This window comes from Aythya marila (assembly GCF_965140915.1).
Source record: "Aythya marila genome assembly, chromosome: 3".
Lineage (NCBI taxonomy): Eukaryota > Metazoa > Chordata > Aves > Anseriformes > Anatidae > Aythya > Aythya marila.
The window spans coordinates 52,197,767-52,211,515 of record NC_139044.1 but is presented as its reverse complement, the minus strand read 5'-3'; the positions used below and the strand labels follow the sequence as shown (position 1 = coordinate 52,211,515).

Genomic DNA, 13,749 nt, shown 5'->3' with positions numbered 1-13,749 from the left:
CAGAAGCAAACCAGTCAGCACAACAGCTTGGTGACAAAGTTTACTATTAACTGCAGAACAGTTCCTCAGCACTGAAATACTACATTAGATCTGTGAAGAGGTGCTGGGTACGTTTTTCTACATAATTACAGCAAGAGAATTAGGTTAAATTTTAATTGCCATTCTTCTAGCAAACATTTTTTCATTCCTTTATCAAAACAGGCTTTCTCACCCCCACTTTGAATACAATAAGTAAGCCTGAAAACATAAGTTCCCATTCATCTCACGTACTTAAATGATTTTGGTACTTCAATTAAATTGCTAAAGTGTAAATTTGCAGGCAAAATGCACCTATCAAACACACAGACTGAGTTACCCAGCCAAACACACTGAAACAACAGGAGCCTGGTTACTTCTGCAACTCCAAATCAGTTTCTGTCTGCACAGATGACTGCAGCTGTGAAATGCCTCGTTCTGTGCGGCCCCAGACCTGCTTTACTGGGTGGAACGGCTGTTGGGTGCGCTGCTTCGGTTAAGCCCTATCTGCACGTTAAACTTTGTAGCCACCTTTTTGAAAGCCTACCTGCTGGCAGCTGCAAATCTGAGGGTTGTTTTATTGAAGTATCCAGCCTCGGACACAACAGCCTTGCTGTGTTACACGCAGAGACCCGAGACCAAGCCAGGCAGCTGAATGCACCAAGAACTAACTCGAGCTCTGAGAGCACAACATACAGCAGAGCAACTCCTGATGTGCAGGACTCGGGACACTCCTCCCGCCAGCAACTTTTCATTCTGCTTCAAGCTGGACAGCCGATAGGGGCCCCGTGCAAGTTCACAGCACAACCTGATCAGCAGGGAGTTTATGGCACAGGCGAGATTAGAATCCAGTTCCAGAAGCAAATAAAGCCTGCAGTAACTGTGAGAACGCATCTGCCTTATCTGTCTCATCCACCACACGCCCTCATAGTTTAACTGCAGAGCCTTCTGCACTACTTCATTCAAATCCAAAATGGGTCTGTTCTAGCCAGGGAGGGTCCAAGGGTGAAAGACAAAGTGATAGAAATATTGTATATATGAGGAAAATCAGAGAACAATCCTGTTATACCTAAAACTCTTGAAATTGTAATCTTTTTAATAAATTAACATAAATCAAATTAAGACCAAATGGCGAGAAAATGGTTCAGACGGAACCTCGTTAGACTATCATTTATGAAGACCTCAACTGCACAGACAGCTTCTAACTGCTTTTTCCACCAGATGAGATGAAGGACAACTTGTCATGAGACTAGCTGGTTGTAAAACCGCTACGAGCACTAACAGTCAGGAGTCCTGACATCCAGTCCAGTTTTTGCAGGGGAACCTCTCTCTGCTGGCCAGGGTCAGTCCCTGTTTTCTCAGAAAATCAGCCCTGCAAGTGATAACATGTAAAAATGAAAGCATATAAAATGACACCTCCCTGCATCTCTGCAAAGATAACTTGCATTCAGTCCAGCCAGCGCAGAAGAGCTTATGTATGACTTTCTTGCCAACTTCAAGCATCTGCCTGAAACGGAAATAATAAAATGCTGTGAGATTTGCTTTCCTTCCCCAGCCTACCTTAATGGTAGGAACCACTAAAAGTTAAGCTCAAAATGTAAAAAAGAACCAGATACTGTGTCCACATAAATGAGTTTATTTACTCACAGCCAAGTAACAAAGTTGCCTTCTAAAGCCAGCAGGGACACAAAAGACGGAGACAGGTGTCCTAGGCAGTAATAACGGTTGTGGCAAACCTTTTTCCAATTTAAGACCCTTCACACCTGGATCCATTTAGAAACTGCAAAAAGGAACCGAGGTACCATGTGTGCCAACCTACTTTTCTCAGCTGCCCTCGGGACCAGAGATGAGCGCTGCGGGAGGTCCTGCTGGCCCCGGCGGGGCAGCGGATCACCTCTGCTGGGAGTCTTATCCTCATCTGCAGGCAGGTGATGGCACCAGCCTGACAACGGTACAGAGTTTGAGCTACTCGAACACACTAAAATACAGAGGGATGTAAAAAGCAAAAACCACACCCCAAAACACTTTCATCCAGTGGAGAGTTGGGGGAGAAAGCTTAACTGTGTCCTAGCTAAGGGGAACAGGAAGGGCCTTGAAAAGTACACAGCCCCAGCTGAGGAAATAATCTTAAGAGACTGCAATGCCTTCCTGCTGGTTGTAGAGAAAAGACCTGTGCTAGTCTTAGACAATTATTTTGCCATAGCTACACACTCCACCAGGTAGCTCACTTCTGATCCCCCCAGTGCCCACCCGGGACGCATTTCTTGGCATCACACACATATTCTCTGCTACACATAAAACCCCAGAGGCTGAATCTCAGAAAACAAAGTAATTCCAGCAGTTTGGGGTCCTCCACAGGCCTGGACAGAACAAGAACTGAACAGACCTAGACACACCCAGAAAGCAGAGCAAGCAAACCCCGATCCTCACAGCCACAGCACAAGGACAACCCACCCCCCACCTAACCCACACCCCCATTTCTGATTCTTTCAAGCAAACCTAAACAAACTTAAAACAAAAAGACTTTTTTTCCCCTTAAGTCTACTTTGAGTTGTCGAAGGCACCACGTTGACAGGATCACCTTTTCTCCCAGCTGGTGCTATGTATGTCAGTCTTCAAGCTCCACACAAGAAATACATGTTCCAGACAGGCGAAACAGGGTTGCCAACCGATGGTAGCTGCCGATTATTGTTGCACCCCCAAATACTTTTTAACACTCTGCCAACTGCACTGGAGTCAATGCTAGTATCACGACTGTTCTTGACAGAAACCTCAACTGCACAGGCTTGAAAAATGCACTCTGTGCAGTTGCAGTTTCAATCTTCCCCCCCCAGGGAGAACAAAACATGCAAGTACACATTACCGTAGCTTTACAGTTGTGCTACACTAGAAATGTCACTCCAGCCAGGAATGCACAGTCCCTCTTCAACTTTCCCAGTTAAAAGCAGGCAGGGCTGATGCACCAGGCTCATCTGGGACGAAGGCAAAGGCAGTAGGAAAAGGGCTGATCTGCACAGCAGAAGCTGTGTCAGTTCGGTTACGCCAACAACTCCTGATGGAAATGGGACTCCTAACAAATTCTTCTACCTATGGTTAAACCATTTCCTTTGAGGACATATGTTCTACAAGCAAAAGGATTTGGGTTTGTGTTCTGTTTGCTTTGCTGCTGTAAATTGCAGCTACTCAGTAGCTGATGATAAAGCTTTGCTCACTAGGTGTAAAAACACGAAGTTTCCACATTTGTAACCAACATCAGGATACCAGAACAGCCCTAATGTGAGGGCTTTTCGTGGGCACCACTTTTCCTTGCTTTGACAACAAGTGAGGTTTGGACCGAGCATGAGACAAATTCTAGCAGGGATGGTAACCCTGGACAAAGAGACAGGCGACCATCAGATGAACAACATTTATTCATCCAGCAAGAAGCTACCGCAGCTGTCACACTTCCCACCAAGCCTTGTCACCAAGATAAATCAGAAGCCAAAGCGTCAGAAGCGTCAGCTGTGCTAATAAAATGGATTTACAGTGTTGATACAGACTGGCATTTTACTACAGATGTACCCATGCGGAAACAGTGCCCAGGACGTGCACTGATGGGAAGCCCCCGACAGCTTTGGCGATCCCAGAAGCTGCCCTGGGGCAGTGGGTAAGGAGCACTGCAGGAAGGAATGAGCAAATTCAGAATAGGGACTCTACTCTCCTGCTTTCCAAAAACACTACAAAATTTGAAGACTTGCTGAAAAACTTAAGTTCGAACCCAACTGATGTCAACAGAGCTGTTAAGGTTTTGACTAGAACAACAAAAATCTGCTCCCCCAAACCAACCTCAGCTGATCTCCACCAAAGAGACACACTGACAGACTTGGGGCCACCTAGCTCTAGTTCCTCCTACTGCCCTAGTGCATTTTTACTCAGATTAGCAAATGTCTTCATCGTTCTATTAGCACTTAAATCATCAGCAGTGTGCTCATTTACGATGCGAAATGTTCCCCTACCAAAGTCCTGCCTTTAATCTGGGTTATGCGTAGATCAAAACAAAACCAAAGACACAGAGACTGATCCTATCATCAGCAGCAACACAACTAAAGACACTGCTCCAAATACTGCTCTGTACTTGAGAGCATGAACATTCCTTTTAAAAACTCATAAAATTAGGAAATAAATCCTGAACAAGCACCTCAAGAAACTGGAGGAAAAAAAGCTGGCATATAAAAACTGAGAGCACAATAATAACACTTAATGAGAAAAAAGATACATTTTAAATTACAATTTCAGCTGTACTGAGTGTATGTTAAGAAAAATACACTAAGAAGTCAGACGGGCTTTAGATTTAAAATTTTAGATTCACATCTTAAGCCAGGTGTGAACCGTTGCAACAGGTGAACCACTCGTGGCTCCCTGTGACACAGATGACACGTCTCAGGTGCCAGCCAGCACTGCAGATGTAAGGTTAGGCAGCATTAAACTCAGCACAGAAATCTTTCTACCAATTCCAGCAGACTCTGAATCCAACAGGATACTTTTAAATTAAGAATTGCATTATTGCTGGATTCAGGTATTGCAGTCCAAACAACAGGCTTTAAAGCTGAATTATGAGTTTTTTATAAAAAACAATCACTTAAGTTAGTTTTTTTCCAGTTTCAGAGAGAATACAGAGGAGAACCTCACATGAATTCTGACACAGGAGGACTCAAGGGCAACAAAGAAGAGAAAAAACAGGACGAAAAGCAAAATCATCAGATAGGTACCTGCCAGAAACACCATGATTTTCTTAAGTAGCCCTCTCAAACTTAATTGAAAACTGTATCGCTCTCACCATGTTCCCCGAGAATGAGACAAGTTGGCCACCACTAAGCAACACAAGTCCAAACGTCCACCTACTCTCTTTACTTTGTATTTAGTTTGCAGAGCTGAAATACAAGTGAAAGGTAAGGGGAAAAAAAATCTGCCAAGTAGACTAAAAGCCTTTCAATCTGCTGGTGAAATACCTTTACATCAACTTATATCATGCCCTCAGCACAAACAAACCATGAGTGCTGTTAAAAGCGTGTCTCCAGCACAGCTATCCGAGGAGGCTCTGAGGCTACAGCACTGTTCAGTTTCTTTATTCTGAATACTGCAACAGCAGCAAACACACCACTGGTTTTCTACTCCAAGCAAAGTAAGTTTGGTGCTTTTTGTTTAAGGACTTAGCTAGTTAGTTTTCGGGTGCTGCTTAACAAGGATAAATAAATAAATATTGATGAGCTACCTGCTGCAAACACACTCAAGCTGTATCTATCAAGACCTCCACCAGTTTCAGTGGCAGACAGCAGAGCCAGGCGCATGTAAAGCTCTCCCAGTCCTTGCTTGGTTTAGACCCTGTAAAAATAACAATAGCCTCAGATGACTGCAGTCGCCTGTTGATTTACAGACCAGACAAAATACAGGACTCCTCTGCCTATTCTCCATGCAGTTGCCGCCAGGACTCTAAACTGGAAGGGTTTGGGCTTCGCTTTGTGCATCCCTCGCGGGACACCTGAATGTACCGATCGCAGAGCTATCAGCCCAGCTCCAGCTAGCGCCCTGCCAGCTGGGTCAGGGAAGCGCCTCGCACGAGCTGGCTTAATTCAAGAAAGAGATTGCTGAGGAGCGTTAAATAAATAATTAAGCCGTGACAATGACCCGGACCCATTCAAACCCTTGGCACTGCCGCTCCTACCGAAGGAACCCAGGCTGCACGACACCTCGCTGCTGGCTGCTTGCTTCCCCCGGGCTCCTCACCGCCAAGCTTCCCCGGCAGACCCGCGCCCAGCCCAGCAGCGAGGCGCAGGAGGGGAGCCTCCAGCCAGCCTGCCCACCCCGGGGGGCTCCGGGCAGGTGCTGGCCGCGCACCTCCGGCATCGTTTCCTCCCTCCCTCCCCGTGCAAGCCCCGGGCGCGCCCCCCACCGGCGCTGCGCGCCCCGGTGAGGCGGCGGGGACGCACCTGCGGCCGCCACTCGAACCGGGGAGGGAGCGCGGCCTCCTCCTCCTCCTCCTCCTCCTCTCCTCTCCTCCTCCTCGTCCCGCAGGCGGAGCTCCCTCCCCGCCACCCCCGCCGCCGGGGCCCGGAGGAGCCGGGGCGGGCGGCGGCGGCGGCGGGGCCGGTCCCGGCGGGGAGGAGGGCGGGGCGGGAGGGGGCTGGGTGGCGGCTGCTGCTGCTGCTGCTGGCGGTGGCGGTGCTGGTGCTGCTGGTGCTGCCGCCACAGCGCTCGCCGCCTCCCCTCCCCCCCGGCGGGGGCTCCTCGCTGCAGCCTCTGTGCTCCGCTCTCGGTCATGTGACCCTAACGTAACCGGACAGGAAAAGCCGCCGCCGCCGCCGCCGCCGCGCTGACTCCGTTGTTGCCGCCGCCGCCGCTGCTGCCGCTGCCGGGCGCCGAGACCACGGCGGCGGCTCCCGGCGCCTCGGCCGCCCGCAGGTGAGCGCCGCGCCGCGCCGCCAGCACGTGGGGCCCGGCCCCGCCGCACCGGCGGGGGGCTGAGGGGAGAGAGCGGGGCAGGGAGGCGGCGGGGGGGCGCTGAGGGGGAACGGGCCGCGCCTGCCGCCGCCTCACGAACCGGGCCGGGCGGCTCCAGCCGGGACACGGCCCCGGGGTGGGTGAGGGCGGTGTGCGGGGGGCGGGGGGGGCGCCGGTGGCTCCCGCCGCAGGGCCGGGCCCGGCCGGTTGGGGCCCGCTCGCACGCGCCCGCCCTCGCGGCTCCCCCCCCCCCTCGCCTCCTCTCCCGGGCCGGCGGCATCCGGCGCGGGGAAGGAAGGGCGGGGGAGGGGAGGGGAGGGAGGGGAGGGAGGTGGGGGGGGGAGGGGGCGGCCCCGCCTGTCTCCGGCTCCTCGGCAGGGGCGGGCCCGGCCCCAGCGGCGGTGGCGGCAGCGGCGGCTCCCGTCTCGCGCGCGCGCTGCGTCTCGCGCCGTCGCCGTCCGTCCGTGCGCGTGGCGTGCGCGGGAAGAGGGAGGGGAGGGAGGGAGGGAGGAGGGGGGGTGAGGGGAGGGGAGGGGAGGGGAGGGGAGGGAGGGGGGGGAGGTGGGGGGAGAGGGGCGGGGCTCAGCCAGTGAGAGCGCCGCGCGGCCGCCCGGCCTTCCGCCCCGCCGGCCAATGGGAGCGCGCCGCCCGCTGGGTGCCACAGGGCGCGGGCGGCACGGGGATGGGAGGAAGGGGGGGGGGAGAGGGCGGCCCGCAGGCCACGCCCACGCGCGCGCGCGCGCGGGAGGGAGCGGGCGAGGCGCGCGCGCCGCGGGGGCCATTTGCCCTCCCTCAGCGCCGCGCCTGTAACGGCGGGACGGGGCCGGGCCCAACGGCCGCCAACGGCCCGCATGGAGCCCCTCCGGGCAGCACCGAGATCGTGAAACAGAACTGCCGGGCACCCATGAGGGGGGGGCCGAAGGGAGCCGGAGCCCGATTTTTATTATTATTATTATTTTTCCTATCAAGAGCGTTAGCTGAGCAAATAATCGTTTGGTTATTTTATTATTGGTCACTGAGCCCTGCTGTCGCCCTCCAGCAGGCAGAAATGCTTCGAAACGTGCTGCCCTGTGTGCAATACACCTTTGTCCTCTTCCCTAAAAATAAAAAATCATTCCTAACACACTAAGGAAACAATCAGCTCGTACTTTACCCAAAATCTTGGTAACTTCCCCTTAAACTCATGAAAAAAAAACAAACACCTCCCTGTACATCTGCTGGTTTTGATCCATTTTCCACCACCTCTTTATTTTCTGTTTGTAGAGCATCCGCAGTGCCCCGGATCTGTAGAGCATGGGCATGTGCCCCGTGCCCGGTGCTTGCATTGCCCCACGCCGTGCTGTTTCACCCGGCTGTGGGCAGGACTGCGTTGGTCACTGCGTGCTGTCACTTCTGCCCACAGCTCCGCTTGTGTTGGTTGAGTTTATACCCACTTGTTGATGGTAGCGGCCATATATTAATCCGTCCATCCATACGCAACCCTCCTAATGTGTTTCCCTGGCTACTTTTTTCGCAAAGTTGCCAATTCTTGCTTCCAGAGGTGCCCTCGAACCCTTGAGAGCATGCTTCTGTAGGAGCATGTGGTGGGTGAGGCTGCACAAGCCCTGGTTTAGGCTGGCTGAGGTCGGTGCCACGTTTCCCTGGTGCTTGCCTGATGTTGCACGGGTTCCCACTGATGGATGGAGCCATACACGTCACCCCCCCGCGTTCCTGCTTTGTGGGACAAAGTAGGAATTTCCCAGGAGAGAGCAAACCACTTGCACCTTTGTGAATCGTGTTGCGTGTCGTGAAGCAGCGGTCCTTGCCTGCGTGCGAGGTGTCATTGGTGTTGTAGTTTGGGGTTAAGAGGTGTTATTAATGCAAGGCGTACAGACATTAGAGGAAAATAACCACAGAGAGATCTACTGTGGCACCTGTGTATCTACTGTTAAGTTTTACATGAAAGTCGTTTGCTTTTCAGAGTGTAAAAAAATGGATTTGGCCAACCATGGACTTATTCTGCTGCAGCAACTAAATGCTCAGAGAGAGTTTGGTTTCCTGTGTGACTGCACGGTTGCAATCGGGGATGTCTACTTCAAGGCACACAAGTCGGTCCTTGCTTCTTTCTCCAACTACTTCAAGATGCTCTTCGTTCACCAAACCAGGTAACTACGGGAAGGCTGACTTGACTGTTCAAATGTTGTTCGGTTAGCTGTGGTAGGGAGGTCTAGCGACATCTTGAAAACTGAAAGGTTCCTTTTGCTTCTTGCTGCGACCTGGTGAATGGTATCTGATCATATGTGCAGACCAGAATCTCAGTTTGAAAGTGTCAAAGTGGAAGATGAAGTTCATTAACATTAATGTTATAATTCAGTGAATATTCTTCATCCTTAAAAAGTATGGGACGCCTGGAATTGAGTATTTTAAGGCTCCTGTCTTCACCATTGCACTTCTCTTCCTCCACTCCCTATATTCTACACAGTCTTGGCAGTATTCTTGACATTGCCAGAACATTATAAGCAGCCCAATAAATATCTACTAGGAGGTTTTGAGAAATGGATGTGTAAAATAGGGTATTATGTTTTGTGTTTTTCTTTAAATCAGATAAATAATAAATAAATAGAAAATAAAGGTTGCGTTGGGTTTTGGGGTCAGGATGGGCTGTTCTGTTGGCTTGTTTGTGTCTTTTTTGGGGGAAGGGGAGAGCTGAACAGAGAAGGCATTAACAAGATAAGTTATGAGACTGTTTTAAAGATTTTTGAGGAATTCTCTTTTTCCCAATTATTTGAACTGTATCAAAAAGTTTAAGTGAGCAAAACTCTCAGCTCTGGCTAATAGTCTTTGTCCAAAAGTAAATAAACATCAAGGAGAGAAGTACGTTTGCACTTCTGAGACAGGACTGTAGCAGGTGTATCAGTCTTGATGCTCCGTCAGGAGCATACGGTCATCTCTGGAGGATGTCACTGCACAGTTTATTTTGAGTAATACAGCTGAGTTCAGAAGCAGTAAGAGGGAGCTCAAGAAGGGTACACCTCACGAAAAAGAAGAATTGGTTATAATTTCCTCCTCAGCTTGGTAGCCTACTGTGGTCAGAGCATTCAGACCACAGTGCAGTCATGTCCACTTCTGGATTTGTCTTTCATTTAACGTCTGCTTAATGTGAGAGCTACAAATAACTCTGAAAAACAATGAGAATCCCAGATCCGCTCCTTTTGCAAGGCGGCCTAACTGAGACATTCCTGATTTTCTTTCTTGTTCTGTGAACCTCACCCTTCCGCCTTCACAGAGATCCAGCTGGAGGACTGGGGGGTGTTTCAGTCCAGAGCATCCTAATGGGGGATGCATAGAGCGTGATCCAGCTTCAGGATGCTGTTGGTTTCAATCCCGTTAGGCTGAAGAGGGCATCGCAACCAATGTGCCTCACTTAATTGAACGCTCTAACCAAGGGACTGTTAGTGCTGACCAAGCATACTACTGGTGCTACCTTTCCTTCCTCCCTGTTCAGGGAAAGAAGCTCCTGTTCTCTTGATAAAGAGCCTGGCCTTCACGGGTTGGATGTGCTCGGGCTACACCTTTTCCACCAGATCCTCAGGGAATTCCCACCCTGTCCTGCATGTTTCTGGGTCATAGTGCAGCTTAGAGGAGGTGATACCGCACGTTTGCAGAACTGTTACTGTAAACACTAGTAGGACGTAGAAGCCAAACAGGTAAGTGCCAGATGAGTTCTCAGGGCTAAGAACGGACAAAAAAGGGCTGTGAATTTATACTCCTGTGCTAGCAAGTCTTAATTTGGCTGCAGACATGTTTGAATCCAATTAAAAAAGGGGGAGGGGGAAATATCTTCAGAATTTATGAAATATTTTGATGTCTGTGACATCAAGTCTATCACGCAACAGCAATTTGGAAAGGTGAAGATTGCGATGGGACAGCTTAATCTTTATCTAGATCTGGTTGAAAACATCATTTCCCTTATCAGTTACTGATCACTTTGTTTCACCTTTCAGTGAATGTGTCCGTTTGAAAGCGACTGACATACAGCCAGATATCTTCAGTTATCTCTTGCATCTGATGTACACCGGGAAGATGGCACCGCAACTCATTGACCCAGTTCGACTAGAACAGGGAATAAAGTTTCTGCATGCGTATCCACTCATTCAGGAGGCCAGCCTTGCAAGTCAGGGAACTTTTTCTCACCCGGATCAAGTTTTTCCATTAGCATCTTCATTATATGGCATTCAGATTGCAGATCACCAGATAAGACATCCCACTAAAGTTACATCAGCAACTGACAAACTCGGGCGAGAACCAAGGCCACAGACTTCACGGATGACCCAAGAGCAGGTTTCGGAAGGCTCGCAGCTCTCGCAGTTAGCTACAACTATGCCACAAGTGACCCGGACAAATATGACCACTTCTGACCCCTTGCCATCATCTTTATCCCCGGAATTGGTATCCGCTGCCGGTAATAATTCACCTGCGGGAGAAGAGGCCAACATGGAAGCATCTTCTTCGGATGAACAGCCTTCTTCGCTCACAATAGCACACGTCAAGCCAAGCATTATGAAAAGGAACGGGAGCTTCCCAAAATACTATGCCTGCCACCTCTGCGGTCGACGGTTCAACTTGCGCAGTAGTTTGCGAGAGCACCTGCAGATCCACACAGGAGTTCCCTTCACGTCGAGCCAGCAGGGAGAAAGTAATATTTCTTTGTCTCTCTGTAACAACACGGCTGAAAAAGATGCCATGGAAGTGCCTGAAGCCGGGATGATTAGTGACAGTGAGCTGCAGCAGATCTCAGACTCTCCAATAATTGATGGGCAGCAGCAATCAGAGACACCGCCCCCCTCAGATATTGCAGACATAGACAACTTGGAGCAGGCAGATCAAGAGAGGGAAGTAAAAAGACGGAAATACGAGTGTTCCATCTGTGGGCGCAAATTTATTCAGAAAAGCCACTGGAGGGAGCACATGTACATACACACTGGCAAACCCTTCAAGTGCAGCACTTGTGACAAAAGCTTTTGTAGGGCTAACCAGGCTGCCAGACACGTGTGCCTAAACCAGAGCATGGACACGTACACGATGGTGGACAAACAGACTCTGGAACTCTGTACTTTTGAGGAAGGCAGTCAAATGGACAACATGCTAGTACAGACCAACAAGCCCTACAAATGTAACTTGTGTGACAAAACATTTTCAACTCCCAATGAAGTAGTCAAACATTCGTGCCAAAATCAAAACTCTGTCTTTACGCTAGAAGAAGATCGCTCCATTCTGCTAGGTGCTGGGGACACAGAAGCCACAGAGACTGAAAACTCAGTGTTAGCCTCCATCAAAAAGGAGCAGGAAGCAGTGTTGTTAGACTGAATGTGAAACCTGTATCAATTTTTTAAGTTTCTTTACTCATTTTTATTAAATCAACCCTCCCTTCCCCACCCCCTGCCGCCTCACTTACCCCTGCCATCTTTTCCACCAGCCTCCTTCCCACCCGTTGTCTTCAGCAACCAGAACTGTACTGGCACATTAGGAAATGGGACTTTGCCTCTCCCACCGAAACAAACATAAAGCTCTCGCGTCGAACCGCAACATAATTGATTTTAATACAAAGGAACATGTGAAAATAATCCAGCTAACTATGTGGATAGTATTAGTTAATCCAAATTTAATAGATTTTAAACAAAATTTAGATTGCTTAAAAGTGTATTTAGATACGATGATGAAAGTAAATGAGAAACAGAGTATCAGTTTGGTAAGCAAAGAGTATATATATTAGTTTCCCTGGTAAAAGGCATTTTGAGAAAATCTGGCAAATTTAACACCATGCGTTTTAGAACTCCACATGCAAGTTGATTAAGATTATAACTTGAAACCCTCAGACTTTTTGCTCAATGAATGCAAAAATTGTTCATTGAGGTAAAAATCGCTGTGGGTATTGGGTTTCTTTTAGCCTTACGTTTTCCTTCAAGTATGCCTTTGGGTATCTGTTTCAGGTAGCATGATTGATTCAAGCAAAGAAGTTACTAAGTCAAATTTTGACTTGAGTAGCTGAAATAATAATGTGATGGCAATCTTTATATATATATATATAAAAGTACTGTATATGTATAAAGATTTATATATATATGGAAAGTGTTTGTGTGTATATTTGATACAGGTAAATAAATGCACACATCCTTTTTAAGCAACTGGCAGTCTGCTCTCAGATTCAGCCCAGAAAGTATTCTAGTTGTTTGACAAAACTAGTTATTGCACAGGTTATTTTAAATCAAATCTAAAATGTCCTCGGCTGTGTGCATTTTTATTCGCCTGTAGAACAGAAGCTGTTAGGTAAGTGTTGTCACCCAAGATGCAAAGGAAGCTGGAGAAGTGACATCCTGGTGAGCACAGTACCATCATCGGTGCAGCACATGCATGAGTTGTTAGCTATAGTTTCAAGTCATTCTGGATGAAATGAGAGGGAAAAACTGTATTTATTGCCTTACTCAGGCAAGGAATGCCCGTGGTTTCATTTGGTCTAATTGCATGAGTTAAGATGAAGAAAAAGTGGTGCAGAGCCGTTCTAGCAACAGGGGATCATGGTTGTTTTAAAGCAAATCTGTAGTGTTGACTGGCAAATTCTGCTCTTTGAGAGTCCCTTTATTTTCAAAGCCAAGACAAAGTCTGCAAAAACTGAAAGGATGAATTCGGTAGTTTTTAGTTACTGCTGATGATAGCACTGCAACTTTGTGTTAAAAATCAAGTTGTTGATTCTTATTATTTTATATTAAAGTGCCCGGATTTTTTGCTGGTAGCCTCAAAACCTAAACTGACAGCAAGGAGGAAGCCCGCCTAGCGATTACTGGGCCACCAGAAGGCTTGAAGGACAGAATTAAGTGCCCCATCGTAAATGGAGACACTGGGTGTTCGGGGGGGAGGGGTGGGAGAGGGCAAGTCACAAACCACAGCTCTTCTCTGTGTATACATTTAAACTGAATATCATCTTTTTTGTGTATAGTTAAGTTCTCAAATTTGTAAGTTTTTATACATCATTTCATTGAATAAAAACTGAATTAAATGGGATATGATTTATTGAGTTGCAGGTGAAAGGTTGTTGGTTCTTTTGATCCTCCTGAAAGAATTCTTACTGAATCAGTTTAAAAGCCAAGCAATGTACTCTGCATATCAGACTAATACCTCCTCCATGCATATGAACAAATAGCTTACTAAAGCCTAAAACAGTGGATTTTGCACAAAAGGGTCCCTACCTATTCATATTTCAAGTTTATTATTATAATGTGA

General features: G+C 48.4%; 1 protein-coding gene across 1 annotated transcript; it reads left to right on the top strand.

The window, feature by feature from the left end:
- The first annotated feature begins 6,051 nt into the window (after positions 1-6,051).
- ZBTB2 (zinc finger and BTB domain containing 2) lies at positions 6,052-13,409 on the top strand. The gene is made up of 3 exons (XM_082757397.1): positions 6,052-6,453; positions 8,453-8,636; positions 10,476-13,409. The coding sequence occupies exons 2-3, from the start codon at positions 8,464-8,466 to the stop codon at positions 11,836-11,838; spliced, it is 1,536 nt and encodes a 511-aa protein (XP_082613523.1). The 5' UTR covers positions 6,052-6,453; positions 8,453-8,463; the 3' UTR covers positions 11,839-13,409.
- The last annotated feature ends 340 nt before the right edge of the window (positions 13,410-13,749 follow it).